At 41.7% G+C, this 16,130-nt stretch overlaps 1 protein-coding gene across 2 annotated transcripts in view; it reads right to left on the reverse strand.

The window, feature by feature from the left end:
- LOC115148756 (uncharacterized) overlaps positions 1-2,889 on the reverse strand; it is a 73,373-nt gene extending 70,484 nt beyond the window's left edge. For both annotated transcript variants that reach the window (XM_029690949.1, XM_029690948.1), the window contains exons 1-2: positions 2,580-2,889; positions 1,350-1,440 (exon numbers count right to left, since the gene is read on the reverse strand). In XM_029690949.1, coding sequence (XP_029546809.1) covers positions 1,350-1,440; positions 2,580-2,695 — 207 coding nt within the window. In that variant the 5' untranslated portion in view covers positions 2,696-2,889. The remainder of the gene's footprint in view (positions 1-1,349; positions 1,441-2,579) is intronic.
- Positions 2,890-16,130: the final 13,241 nt, after the last annotated feature.

Here is a 16,130-nt window from a genome sequence, read left to right on the forward strand (position 1 = left end):
CCTCTGGAGTCTTTATAGAGTGCTCCTAATATAGCTCCTCCTGACCATGAGACATGCGAGTGCACACACACATCCTTCTACTCAATATACTGTTTACTCATACATGAGCAACCCCCCCTTACACACACACACTTTCATAGGCACATCGACAGAGAGCTTCGGCACATGTAGGCACGTGCAAACATAGTCACATGACATTGTTGATGTAAGCTGAGGTCAGGGCAGGTGGAGTCACTTGCACAAAGACACTTATTTCAGGTAATGATAAACTCACCAATTCACTCAAAATGTCTGTTTAGCAAGACCAACCCAAGTCAATACTATTTACAGTAGAGAGAGAGAGAGCGAGGGAGAGAGAGAGATTCAGCAGAAGAAATATGAGCTCCTTCCCTCTCTCAACTGGGCAGCACATACTGTACAGCCTGACATAATTCTCCATTTGATTGATGGCCTAACGAGCCCAGTAGACTGTGTATTTATTTTCCAAGAAACTTGTAAGCAAGTATTTGTAGGCTGGAGGATGTCTGGAGAACGGTGGCTACAGAAATGGTATTCAATTCAGACCTACTATGAAGGGGACCACTTGAGTCAGGGGCAAATCCTGTTGTTAAGCTGGCTTTAAAAGCTATGCTAGAACTATTTCTGGTTACGTGCAAATAATATACTGCTATGGTCAGCATTATAATTTGCCAGGAGTAGGCTATGGAAATTGTAAGCCCACAGCCCTGACTGCAAAACCAAACCGCTCTGGTTGATGGTTAGATCCCTTACTGTCCTTAACGCTACTGTACTAAACAAATGCGTGTGTGCATGCACCACACACACACACACACACACACACACACACACACACACACACACACACACACACACACAAGCAGCCTGAGGGCAAGAGCTTCAAGACAGCCCTTGGGCCACTTCTTCTTGTTTCCCTGCAATCATCCTCATTCAACTTTCAGCATATGCCACATGTTTTCAACTGTTCTACTCAGCATTCGACAGCAGCTCTGTTAGTGTTACAGGTTCTCTCTGTGCAAGTTGTGTTTACTTGTACACAGTTATGGGTGTAACCGGTGTGAAATGGCTAGCTAGTTAGCGATGCACGCTAGTAGCGTTTGAATCGGTGACTTCACTCGCTCTGAAACCTTGAAGTAGTTGTTTCCCTTGCTCTGCAAGGGCTGCGATTTTTGTTGAGTGATAGGTACAGATGCTTCGTGGGTGACTGTTGTCGATGTGTGCAGAGGGTCCCTGGTTCGAGCCCAGGATGTGGAAAGGAGAGGGACTGAAGCAATACTGCTACATGGGCACCAGGTATGAATTGACCAGTCAGCTCTGCTTAACCTCCATACCTTGGACAGCTCCAGGTCTTCTTGGTGGAGCGATGGTTCCCCTTCATTGGTCTCACTGCTGAGGCTGCTGTTGACTGAATTCTCCTGGCCACTGATGATGGGAGAAAAAAATAGGTCAGAAGAATAAACCAGAGGTGCACATTAGTTTTATACTGCAGAACTGTTGGTTTTTGGTTCTCTCCCACACTGAATTTTTTTTTTTAACCTTAATTTAACTAGGCAAATCAGTTAAGAACAATTTCTTATTTTCAATGAAGGACTAGGAACAGTGGGTTAACTGCCTTGTTCAGGGGCAGAACGAATGATTTGTACCTTGTCAGCTCGGGGATTCGCTCTTGCAACCTTTCGGTTATTGGCCCAACGCTCTAACCATTAGGCTACATGCCGTTTAAATGATATTACTAAATGCTGAATGAAAGGCAAGGAATAAAAGTGGTGTACATTGCAGCATTGTAAACTGACCACGTGAACTACAATTCCGATGCTGAAACGTCAATAATAACCGCTTGCAAAACGGGTTTCAGAACACATGGCCCTTATCTTTCATATCAGCTAGAAATAATCTTTCAAATAAAACATATGCAATTACTGTATCTGATTTTCACAGATCCATAAACTGTGTGCCTCCAGTTGACTTTCCTCCCCAGTAATGTTTTCACACAGGTGTTCAGAGCATGCTAGATAGCTAATCGCACAGGTGGTCACCTCTGTCTCCTTAGTCTTAAACAAGCACTGTAACATGGCCGTGGCAACACCAACCTAATAAAGGTGTGTAGAATGTAACCTTTCGTTTCATTTTTATTTATTTTTATAGCTGATGTGAAATATGCGTTTCTTATGTTTCCAAAAGCATACATCTAGCGATGAGTGTCAACGTTTAGAGCAAGCTTCGGGCCTCTTAACAAAAATCGCTCGGGAAGATACCTCCATCAATAGGCGCTAAAGATAGTTAGGGTCTATGAATGGGCTATGTAGTTAATAGATATATAAAACAGCGAAGTAGATAGCCTACATAGAAACAGAATGATAATGTTAGATTTCGAGAGAAGTTACAATGTAGATGGAAAATGTAACAGATTGCGACCACTGTCTGTCGTTCGGGCAGAAACTCTCGTCCTCGTGCCTCACATCATATTCAAGCACGGTTTTGTTGCCAAAACTAGAAGCTGGAAAGCCACTACAATAAAGTAGGATTGTTATTTGTTACAATGTTAACTTTGTGGTTCAAACCTGATGTTGCTTTCCTCTGTTTTCTCAGGTTCTTGAGATCTAGTTCTTTGAAATAGTCTGGAAAAGTTTCGGGCGATATCCTCCTGCCATGAACTTTGTCTTTTCATGTTTGACATAACAGTTCTGAAACAGTCACATCTGGACAAGGAGTTGAATAGCTCGAGTCCCTGAAGTGACCCACGATATTATTTTTGGAAAACTACAGTTTCGTAAATTCCTTCATGTCTCGACTCATTATGGACGTAATGTGCTCTACTCCAGTCCAACCCCTACAACGCTGTAGCAATAGGAAATGGGGGAGGAGCTATTTGGCATATTCAAATGATATGTCATATAGTAGAAGTATGGTAGCGTGGGCATGCTTGCTTGCCCCAGTATCTGTGCGGTATGCCGCGTTCATATACTAGTCGGAACTAGGAAACTCTGACATTTCCGACTTTCTTTTTCATTCAAATGTGGCACGCTTGTAACTACAACCAGGTTCAAGTCAGAAATGTTTGAGATTCCAAGTTCCGACTAGCAGTTGAACAAGGCATTAACGATGTCGACGATGAGTAAGTATAACGCGCCTCCTCTATTGTCGTGTTCACAACCACTGAGAATTGGAAACTCGGAAATCTCCGAGTTCAGGAAGTTCAAGACAACTGTGAACTCAGGAAGAAAACAAGCTCTGACTAGGAAAACTAATGATCATCCAACTCGGAACTCCAAGTCGGAAACTCTAGCATCTTTAGAGCTCTGACTTTCCGACCTGAAGATCACTGAAGTCATTATAGCCTATGACCTCGTTTTTTTCTGAGTTTTCATGGTGCTTTCAAAACAAATGGGAACTCAGAAAAGAACGAGGTCAAATCATGACGTCGGTAATCTTCAGATTGGAGCTCTAGAAAGATGCCAGAGTCTCCGACTCGGAATTCCAAGTTGGATGATCGTTCAGAAATATTTTTCCCAGTCTGAGCTTGTTTTTTCCGAGTTCTCTGTTGTCTTGAACGCACTGAAGTCGGAGATTTCCGAGTTCTCAGTTGTTTTGAACGGTGCACCAGTTGTATTGAAAGCGCCATAACGCCCAGGAAGCTCCAATTCAAACGTCCATTAAACAGGGAAAGGGCTTTAAGGACACACCTGACACCCAACCCGATAACAAACACATTAGCTCAGGGTTAATGGTTTGGTAAAGGTAAGATTCCGTTTTAGGTTTTGGCTATTCAGTTTACGCGGCCTTATATGCTAGTCTCTCCCATTAAAGGCGGCAGGTCGTCTAGTGGTTAGAGCGTTGGGCCAATAACCGAAAGGTTGGTGAATCGAATCCCCGAGCTGACAAGGTAAACATCTGTCGTTCTGCCCCTAAACAAGGCACTTAACCCAATGTTCCTAGACTGTCATTGTAAATAATAATTTGTTTTTAACTGACTTGCCTAGTTAAATAAAAAATTCGTTACATGGTCAATCTTTTGCCGTGCAGTGATGCGGCCTCTGCAGAAATCAATGCATTCATACTTCTTGCGCTTCGCGGTGCTGCGCAGAGCTGTTGTCAAGGAAGTGAGTTTGTGTTTATACAGGATCTCCTGCCCCACCTACGATCAACCAAGCATGTCATTACGGAGCTATACGGAACCCTCCGCATTGTTACAACATTTGGGAGTCGGACCGCGATGCAGTTGGAGCTCAATTTGGCCTCTGCATACTTCTGGAGTCTGCGATTGCGTCACACCCGTCATACGGAGCCACTGACCACATTTTCAGACAAAGCATAAATTGTTTGTATGGACGTCAATGAGAGTGTGTCGAATTTAGTTAGCAAAAAATGTAATGGCTTATTTGCAAGTGTGGCTTATTTGATCGAATATAAGTGTCGTAATGCTTAGGCTGTTACGAGGGTACTGATATAAGTAGGACACGTGACATCCCTGCAACTTTGAGAAAAAAACATCTTATATTGGAATTGTGCCTGGTCTTCATACTCGTATCTGCCCTCTCATTGGCTAGAATGGTCCCACCTGATATTGCCTCCTCCCGACTGCCTTCCAATTTTGAAGACATTTATTTTCATTGTTAGAGCAGCATCTTGAGTATCTGATCAATATAATGGATAATCTGTGGCACTATGTACTTCCAAAATAGTATCTGAATAAAAATGTATAAGCAACCGATAAAATGCCTCTTTGCACCTCCAATGTATTGAGCTTTTGTAGACTTCCGACCTGTGCAATGAGTAATTGATTGTTTGGAGGTGCCGATTAGGCATTTATTCGCTTGCTTGTACATTTTTATTAAATCCTATTTTGGAAGTACACACCGTCTGTAAAATTGAGTAAATTAAGATAGTCGCTCAGCAAAACACCATGTTTGGTGAATAACAAACATATTTTGACATAACTCTTGCAGAGCTGTAATGGGAGTTTGAATAAGAGCTTCCTGGGTGTTAGAGAGGAGACACGTCATACACATCGTCGACATGTCTATCGCACAGGTACTGGGGCAGGACAGGCTATGCCCCATTTGAGTATTACATACCATATGTCAATATTCCCAACATACTCCCAGACAATCCTCTAGTGATTATTAGTGACTGACTAGGCCTACATGTGGTTATAGGCACAAAACGTGGCGATGCCTTCAAATTATTTAGGCAACGCCATGCACATTTATGCAAAGAAAATCCAAACAGTCCCTTTACAAGTCAGAATGTTGAATAAACTTAATTTGAACTTTCTCTGTCGATTGTCTGTTGTGTTGGTTCTTCAGTTGGTCAACATTTTAGACCAAATATCCACAAGAAAGTGTTATTAATCAACTTTAAAATGCGGATATCTGTGTGACAATAAAGATTTGTTTGCTTGGGACCAAAGGCACGTGCACAAGACTGAAGTACGGTACATGCAGGCAATGTCTGTATGTAACCGAAGTCTGCAGGTGTTTACAACCCACTGGGGACAGACATCAATTCAACGTCTATTACACATTGGTTCAATGTCATTTCATTGAAATGATGTGGAAACAACATTGATTCAACCATTGTGTGCCCAGTGGGATGATTTTGCGCATGTGCCAGGTGATATAAATTTCAATGGCAGTACCGGTGCTCTAAACAGTTGGGTAAATAATACTTTCCTGTGGATATTTTGTCTAAAATTTCAAGTAGCTGAAGGACCTACCACACAAACAAGTTCAAATGTCATTTTATTAAACTTTCTGGCTTGCATGGAAAACTTCTTGGCCTTTCTCTGCATTTTGTTTATGTTAAAACTGAAATTTTGGCATGCAAACTTTTGTTCCCTTCTTTGTATAATTCTTATGATTGTATTTTTTTTATATACACTACTGGTCAAAAGTTTTAGAACACCTACTCATTCAAGGGTTTTTCTTTATTTTTTACTATTTTCTATATTGTAGAGTAATAGTGAAGACATCATAACTATGAAATAACAAATATGGAATCATGTAGTAACCAAAAAAGTGTTAAACAATGAAAATATATTTGAGATTTGAGATTCTTCAAATAGCCACCCTTTGCCTTGATGACAGCTTTGCACACTCTTGGCATTCTCTCAACCAGCTTCATGAGGTAGTCACCTGGAATGCATTTCAATTAACAGGTGTGCCTTCCTAAACGTTAATTTGTGGAATTTCCATTTTCCATTATTATCTCAAGAACAGCTCAAATAAGCAAATAGAAATGACAGTCCATCATTAATTTAAGACATGAACGTCAGTCAATCCAGAAAATGTCAAGAACTTTGAAAGTTTCTTCAAGTGCAGTTACAAAAACCATCAAGTGCTATGATGAAACTAGCTCTCATGAGGACCACCACAGGAATGGAAGACCCAGAGTTACCTCTGCTGCAGAGGATAAGTTCATTAGAGTTACCATCCTCAGAAATTGCAGCCCAAATAAATGCTTCACAGAGTTCAAGTAACAGACACATCTCAACATCAACTGTTCAGAGGAGACTGCGTGAACCTGGCCTTCATGGTCGAATTGCTGCAAAGAAACCACTTCTAAATGACACCAATAAGAAGAAGAGACTTGCTTGGGCCAAGAAACACGAGCAATGGACATTAGACTGGTGGAAATTTGTCCTTTGCTCCTGAGTCCAAATTGGAGGTTTTTGGCTCCAACCTCTGTGTATTTGTGAGACGCGTTGTGGGTGAACGGATGATCTCCGCATGTGTGGTTCCCACCGTGAAGCATGGAGGAGGAGGTGTTATGGTATGGGGGTGCTTTGCTGGTGACATTGTCTGTGATTTATTTAGAATTCAAGGCACACTTAACCAGCATGGCTACCACAGCACTCTGCAGTGATACGCCATTCCAACTGGTTTGCGCTTAGTGGGACTATCATTTGTTTTTCAACAGGACAATGACCCAACACACCTCCAGGTGGTGTAAGGGCTATTTTACCAAGAAGGAGAGTGATGGCGTGCTACATCAGGTGACCTGGCCTCCACAATCCCCCAACCTCAACCAAATTGAGATGGTTTGGGATGAGTCGGACCAAAAGAGTGAAGGAAAAGCAGCCAATAAGTGCTCAGCATACGTGGGAACTCCTTCAAGACTGTTGGAACAGCATTCCAGGTGAAGCTGGTTGAGAGAATGGCTGTTTTAAGAATCTCAAATATAAAATGTATTTTGATTTGTTTAACACTTTTTTGGTTTCTACATGATTCCATATGTGTTATTTCATAGTTTTGATGTCTTCATTAATATTCTACAATGTAAATAAAAGTCCTTGAATGAGTAGGTGTTCTAAAACTTCTTTTTTTACTTATTTATTTTACCCCCTTTATCGCCCCAATTTCGATCTTGTCTCCTTGCTGCAACTCCCCAACTGGCTCGGGAGGAAAAGGTCGAGTCATGCATCCCCCGAAACATGACCCGCCAAACCACGCTTCTTAACACCCACCCGCTTAACCCGCCGCACCAATGTGTCGGAACACCGTTCACCTGACAACCGTGGTCAGCCTGCAGGCGCCCGGCCCACCACAATGAGTCACTAGAGGGCGATGAGCCAAGTAAAGCCCCCCAGCCAAACGCTCCCCTAACCCGTACAATGCTGGGTCAATTGTGCGCTCCCCTATGGGACTCCCAATCACGGCAGTTGTGATACAGCCAAGGATCAAATCAGGGTCTGTAGTGACGCCTCTAGCACTGCGATGCAGTGCCTTAGACCTCTGCGCCACTCTGGAGCCCGTGTATATTTATTTTTGTCACAAATATATTACCTGAACTGCTTAGGCTGGACAACCCAGGAATCTCGCTGGAGCTGACCCTGGACCAAGGTACATTTGCTATTTTGGGACACATGCATACAACAAGGCCTACTAATGTATTGAATACAGGATACCCTCTAGAATATATTTCTATCAAGCCAAGTATTTTTCATAACAGGTAGCGTTATGTAGTTTACGATGGTTCAATCAGTAAGGCTGGTCTGAATGGCTAGCTCGCTTTATGCTAATACAGTAAGCATAATATAATTAACATAGTTTCCTATTCTACAGGCATAGTGGGAATGTATATATTAGTGATTACAAAAGTTATCATAATCATCATTGCGTAATGTTTTTCCTCTTTTCTATTAGCAAAGCGTGGAATGTCATTCACCTATTTACCTTATAGCCTATCAGCACGGCACAATAATGCATATTCCTCACGCTTGCTGTTTAACCTATGGGCACACTCGTGCAGTTATCACCTTCCCCTCTTTCAACCAATGGGCATAAGTCTTGGGATGCATTTATATGTTACCCATGTTCTCTTACTTGCTGTGTTATGGGAAAAGGTCAAAGCATCTGGCCTGAAGGATCATCCCTCATAGATGGGGCCATTCCCCAAACTATACTGAATAAAAATATATACGCAAAATGAAACAAGTTCATATAAGGAAATCAGACAATTTAAATTAATTCATTAGGCCCTAATCTAATTAGTAATGCTGTAGAACTTTGTTCTAAAGCTGTATCTGTACCCATTGGATGCAGTGATCACAATATAGTGGCTATATCCAGGAAAGCCAAAGTTCCTAAAGCTGGGCCTAAAATAGTGTTTAAGATATCATACAAAAGATTTTGCTGTGACTCTTATGTGGATGATGTTAAAAATATTTGTTGGTCTGATTAATGAGGAGCATCCAGATGCTGCACTTGATGAATTTATGAAATTGCTTCTTTCAATTATTGATAAACATTCACCTGTTAAGAAACTGACTATTAGAACTGTTAAGGCTCCATATATTGATGAGGAATTGAAAACTGTATGGTTGAAGGAGACGGGGCAAAATAGTGGCTAATAAGTCTGGCTGCACATCTGACTGGCTGATTTACTGCAAATTGATACATGATGTGACTAAACTCAACAAAAATAAGAATAAACTAGTATGAAGACAAGATCAATGATATAAAGAATGATGGGAAAAAAAACGTTGTACTACTTTAAATGAAATTATGGGCAGAAAGACAAATTAAACTCCATCTTTCATAATAATTAATCACAAAACCATTTGATATTGCCAATTATTTTAATGACTACTTCATTGGCAAAGTGAGCAGCAAATGCCAACAACAAACAGTGAGCCATAGTACTCATGCATAAAGAAACTAATAAAGAAAGATCATTGCAAGTTTCAATTTTCTAAAGTTAGTGTGGGAGAGGTGGAAAAATGTATTGTTATTGATACATAATGGCAAACCTCCTGGCATTGACAACTTAGATGGAAAGTTACTGAGGATGGTAGCTGACTATAGCCACTCCTATGTGTCATATCTTTAATCTGAGCCTAGAGGAAGGTCATTGTCCTGAGGCCTGGAGGGAAGCCAAAGTCATTCCGCTACCCAAGAGTGGTAAAGCGGCCTTTACTGGTTCTAACAGCAGACCTATCAGCAAGCTGTTGGAAAAAATAGTGTTTGACCAAATACAATGCTATTTTTCTGTAAACAAATTAATAACAGACTTTCAGCATGCTTATAGAGAAGGGCACTCAACATCTGCACTGACACAAATGTTTGATGATTGGTTGAAAGAAATTGTTAATAAGAAGATTGAGAGATTATTTATTTTTTTAAATTTTATTTCACCTTTATTTAACCAGGTAGGCAAGTTGAGAACAAGTTCTCATTTACAATTGAACAAGTTCTCATTTACAATTGCGACCTGGCCAAGATAAAGCAAAGCAGTTCAACACATACAACATCACAGAGTTACACATGGAGTAAAACAAACATACAGTCAATAATACAGTAGAAAAATAAGTCTATATACAATGTGAGCAAATGAGGTGAGATAAGGGGGGTAAAGGCAAAACAGGCCATGGTGGCGAAGTAAATACAATATAGCAAGTAAAACACTGGAATGGTAGATTTGTAGTGGAAGAAAGTGCAAAGTAGAAATATAAATAATGGGGTGCAATGGAGCAAAATAAATAAATAAATACAGTAGGGGAAGTGGTAGTTGTTTGGGCTAAATTATAGATGGGCTATGTACAGGTGCAGTGATCTGTGAGCTGCTCTGACAGTTGGTGCTTAAAGCTAGTGAGGGAGATACATTTTTACAGTTTCAGAGATTTTTGTAGTTCGTTCCAGTCATTGGCAGCAGAGAACTGGAAGGAGAGACGGCCAAAGGAGGAATTGGCTTTGGGGGTGACCAGAGAGATATACCTGCTGGAGCGCGTGCTACAGGTGGGTGCTGCTACGGTGACCAGTGAGGTGAGACAAGGGGGGACTTTACCTAGCAGGGTCTCGTAGATGACCTGGAGCCAGTGGGTTTGACGACGAGTATGAAGCGAGGGCCAGCCAACGAGAGCGTACAGGTCGCAGTGGTGGGTAGTATATGGGGCTTTGGTGACAAAACGGATGGCACTGTGATAGACTGCATCCACTTTATTGAGTACTGTACTGTTAGATTTCAGTGCAGCCTTTGACATTAGTGACCATAACCTGTTGTTGAAAAAACTTGTGTTATGGCTTTTCAACCTCTGCCATATCGTTGATTCAACGCTATCTATCTAATAGAACTCAGAGGGTTTTCTTTAATGGAAGTTTCTGTAATGTCAAACATGTAAAGTGTGATGTACCGCAGGGCAGCTGTCGAGGCCCTCTATTTGTTTCTATTTTTACCAATGACCTGCCACTGGCATTAAACAAAGCATGTGTGTCCATGTACAGTATGCTGATGATTCAACCATATACGCATCAACAACCACAGCTAATGAAGTCACTGAAACCCTTAATAAAGAGTCACAGTCTGTTTTGGAATGGGTGGCCAGTAATAAACTGGTCCTGAACATCTCTAAAACTAAGAGCATTGTATTTGGTATAAATCATTCCCTCAGTTCTAGACCTCAGCTGAATCTGGTAATGAATGGTGTGGCTGTTGAACAAGTTGAGGAGACTAACTTACTTGGTGTTAACTTATAGTGTAAACCGCTCATGGTCAAAACAAATAGATTAAATTGTTGTAACGATGAGGAGAGGTCCCCAAGGGTCTGAATACTTATGTAAATAAGGTATTTCTGTTTTTTATTTTTAATTAATGTTCATACATTTCTAAAATCTGTTTTCACTTTGTCATTATGGGGTATTGTGTGTAGATTGATGAGGAAAATGTTTTATTGAATACATTTTAGAATAAGGTGTGACGTTCGTCGTAAAGGGTAGACCAAGGCGCAGCATGTGTTGGGTTCATCATATTTTATTTGACGGTGAACCAGCAAAAAACAAAACAATAAACAACACAACGAATGAAAAGTCTTGCAGGCTACTAACAGCAATACAAAAACAAGATCCCACAACTGAAAGTGGGAAAAAGGGCTGCCTAAGTATGATTTCCAATCAGAGACAACGATAGACAGCTGCCTCTGATTGGAAACCATACTAGGCCAATCAAAGGAAAAAAATACAACATAGAAATATAACACATAGATTGCCCACCCCATGTCACACCCTGACCTAACCAAACAGAGAAACACGGCTCTCTCAGGTCAGGGCGTGACATAAGGCTGTATTGTAATTTTTGGGGAAAAGTTCAAGGGGTCTGAATACTTTCTGAAGGCACTGTAAATACTATGCATGCCTGTCTTTCTTGGCTAAGAGTTGAGGAGAGACTGACTGCATCACTTCTTTTTTTATAAGAAACATTTATGTGTTGAAAATTCCAAAATGTTTGCATAGTCAACTTACACACAGCTCTGACACACACACTTAGCCCACCAGACATGCCACCAGGGGTCTTTTCACATTCTCCAAATCCAGAACAAATTCAAGAAAGTCTACAGTATTATATAGAGCCATTATTACATGGAACTCCCTTCCATATCATATTGCTCACGGCACAAGACCTCTCCTTCCCCTCTTTCAACCAATGGGCATAAGTCTTGGGATGCATTTATATGTTACCCATGTTCTCTTACTTGCTGTGTTACGAAAAAAGGTACCGACAACCGTCCGCCTCCCCACCACCACCGGCTAAGGTCCGTCATTGGAACTCCTTTCTCTCAGCGGGGGGTTTCTATGACAGCTGCCCCGCATATGGTTACTTGCCATCAAGTAGCCATATGCAGATAGTTTGTGTATGTATTGATGTGTAGGCTACGTGTGCCATTTTGAAATGGATGTAGGTATGTCCTTGGGCTGTTCTTGTCTATTAATGTGTCATGTTGGTATGAAGGGTCGGGAGACAGGCGCAGGAATGCGTAATATATATTTTTATTTCTTACCCAAATTATGGCGTGATGTGTAAAGGCACGGGGATGAAGACCAAACAAACACTATACAAAACACAGGGTTGAAACCCAAACAAAAGAGCGAGGAGTACCTCGAATAAATAACACAAACGCACAATGATTAACACACGGGACGAAACCCCGTAATCATTTGCGCAATCCACAATGGCACGAAAGCCAAAACACACAGCACAGGTACTCACACGAACCAACTGACTTTGTAACAATAATCGACAGGACAATGGTAAACCAAGGACACACTTATACAATTACTAATCACTGGGAATAGGGGCCTAGTGTGCATAATGAAAGTTCCGGAGGGATCAGTGACATAATGTTCTGTATTATGTAATGTTTCATGTTTTGTGTGGACCCCAGGAAGAGTTGCAGCTGCTTTCGCAACAGCTAATGGGGATTCTAATAAAATACCAAATCAGCTTCTTGATATGCCACACATGTCAGGTGTATGGATTATCTTGGCAAAGGAGAAATGCTCATTAACAGGGATGTAAAAAAATATGTGCACAAAATTTGAGAGAAGTAAGTTTTTTGTGCATATGGAACATTTCTGGGATCTTTTATTTCAGCTCATGAAACATGGGAACAACACTTTAGATGTTGCGTTTATAATTTTGTTCAGTATATTTAATAAGTGTTTGTACTTGCATGTTGTCTATGTTTGTATTGGTATTTGGTATGTATTGATATTTATTAGGATCACCATTAGCCGCTAAAAAAGCATGAGCTACTCTTCCTGGGGTCCACATGAAAATGACATAATACATAGTACAACAAATTATTAGTCTAGGACTGAAATACATACATTTAAAAAGTCACACCTAGACTACATATCAGTACATACACACAATATAGGTCTAATACACATTTGTGCAGTAAGGTGTTCTTTTATCTGTTTTTTTTAAACTGATTGGATTTATTGCTAGGTTGAGTTACCTGGGGTGGCAGAGAGTTCCATGTAGTCATGGCTGTATTTAATACTGTGTGTTTCCCAGTCTCTGTTCTGGACCTGGGGACTGTGAAGAGACCTCTGGTTGCATGTCTTGTGTTGTACCGATGAGTGTCGAACTGTGTGCCAACTGCTTGAACAGACACTTCGGTACCTTCAACACATCAATACCTCACGCAGAGACCAATAGTGATGCAGTCGATCTCTCCTCAACTTTGAGCCAGGAGGGACTGACATGCATGTTACTGAAACTTTCCCTCTGTGTACATCTAAGTGTGATACGTGCTGCTTTGTTCTGGACCAACTGCAATTTACCTATGTCCTTCTTTGCCGCACATGACCACACAGCTGGGAAGTAGTCCAGGTGTAACAAAATGAAGGCCCGTAGGACCTGTCTGGTTGACTGAGATGTCAGGAAGGCAGAGCAACGCCCTATCATGGACAGACCTCTTCCCATTTTAGCAACCATTGAGTCTACATGTTTTGACCATGACAGCTTGCTATCTAGGGTTACACCCAGCAGGTTAGTCTCCTCATCTTGCTCAAGAGCTACATTATTCAATAATAGATCTAAACAAGGTTTAGCGTTGAGCGAGTGATTTACGAGTTACACATTCTAAAACTGACTGGAGTTCTATGTTAAGTGTCTCAGTTATTGATTTTACTGTTTTAGCCGACGTGTATACTGTTGAGTCGTCAGCGTACATGGACACACAGGCTTTATTGAAGGTCAGTGGAAGGTCATTTGTAAAAACAGAAAACAATAATGGTCCTAGCCGACTGCCCTGCGGTAAATCACAGTCAACTGCTTCCATTAACGAAAACACTCTGTGTTCTATTAGATAAGTAGCTCTCAATCCGTAATAAGGCAGAGGATGCAAATCCATAACGCCTACGTTTTTTCTGCAATAGGTTATGATCAATGACATTAAAAGCTGCACTGAAGTCTGACAAAGCATGTCCCACAATCTTCTTACTATCAATTTCTTTCAGCCAGTCATCAGTCATTTGTGTCAGTGCCGAGCATGTCAAGTGTCCTTCCCAATAAGCATGCTGAAAGTCTGTTTGTCTGTAAAATAACATTGTATTTGATCAAACACAATTTTGTTCATTCAGTTAAATTCATTCAGTTAAGCCTTAAATTTGATTGAAATTAAATCCATTTGTATTCTGCTCCATTTACAGTGCCTTCGGAAAGTACTCAGACCCATTGACTTTACAGCCTTATTCTAAAATGGATTAAATAAAAAAAAATTCCTCATCAATCTACACATAATACCCCATAATGACAAAGTGAAAACAGGTTTTTAGACATTTTTGCAAATGTATTCAAAATTAAAAACAGATATTACATTTACGTAACTATTTAGACCCTTTGCTCTGAGACTCGAAATTGAGTTCAGGTGCATCCTGTTTCCATTCATCATCCTTGAGATGTTTCTACTACTTGATTGGAGTACACCTGTGGTAAATTCAATTGATTGGACATGATTTGGAACGGCACACACCTGTCCATATAAGGTCCCACAGTTGGCAGTGCATGTCAGAGCAAAAACCAAGCCATGAGGTCTAGGGACTTGTCCGTAGAGCTCCAAGAAAGGATTGTGTCGAGGGGAAGAATCTGAATCTGCAGCATTAAAGGTCCCCAAGAACACACTGGCCTCCATCATTCTTAACTGGAAGAAGTTTGGAACCACCAAGACTCTTCCAAGAACTGGCCACCTGGCCAAACTGATCAATGGAGGTAAAAGGGCCTTGGTCAGGGAGGTGACCATGAACCCGATGGTCGCTCTGAGAGAGCTCCAGATATCTTCTATGGAGATTGGAGAAACTTCCAGAAGGACAACCATTTCTGCAGTAATCCACCAATCAGGCTTTTATGGTAGAGTGGACAGACCTCTTGGAGTTTGCCAACATGCAACGAAGCATTCTCAGAACATGAGAAACAAGACTCTCTGGTCTGATGAAACCAAAATTGAACTCTTTGGCCTGAATGCCAAGCGCCACATCTGCAGTAAACCTGACACCATCCCTACGGTGAAGAATGGAGGTGGCCGCATCATGCTGTGGGGATGTTTTTCAGCGGCAGGGACTGGGAGACTAGTCAGATCGAGGGAAAGATGAATGAAACAAAGTACAGAGAGATCCTTGATGAAAATCTGCTCCCCTAAGCACACAGCCAAGACAACGCACACCATAGTGCCCTCAAAGCTCATCACTAAGCTAAGGACCCTGGAACTGAACACCTCCCTTTGCAACTGGATCCTGGTCTTCCTGACGGGCCGCCCCCAGGTGATAAGGGTAGGTAACATCCGCCACGCTGATCCTCAACACGGGGGCCCCTCAGGGGTGTGTGCTCAGTCCTCTCCTGTACTCCTTGTTCACTCATGACTGCACGGCTAGGCACGACTCTAACACCATCATTAAGTTTGCTGACGACACAACAGTGGTAGGCTTGATCACCGACAACGATGAGACTGACCTCCTTCCTATAGGCTGAGAACTGACCTTGTGGTGCAAGGACAACAACCTCTCCCTCAACAACAACCTCCCTCAAAATTCTCATCGACGGAGCTGTAGTGGAACAGGTTGAGAGCTTCAAGTTCCTTGGCGTCCACATCACCAACACACTAACATGGTCCAAGCACACCAAGACAGTTGTGAAGAGGGCACAACAAAACCTTTTCCCCTAAGGAGACTAAAAAGATTTGGCATGGGTTCTCAGATCCTAAAAAGGTTTTACAGCTGCACCATCGAGAGCATCCTGACTGGTTGCATCACTGCCTGGTATGAACTGCTTGGCCTCCGACCGCAAGGCACTGCAGAGGATAGTGCGTACGGCCCAGTACATCCCCGGGGCCAAGCTTC

The sequence above is a fragment of the Salmo trutta genome, chromosome 15, assembly GCF_901001165.1.
Source record: "Salmo trutta chromosome 15, fSalTru1.1, whole genome shotgun sequence".
Classification (NCBI taxonomy): Eukaryota; Metazoa; Chordata; class Actinopteri; order Salmoniformes; family Salmonidae; genus Salmo; species Salmo trutta.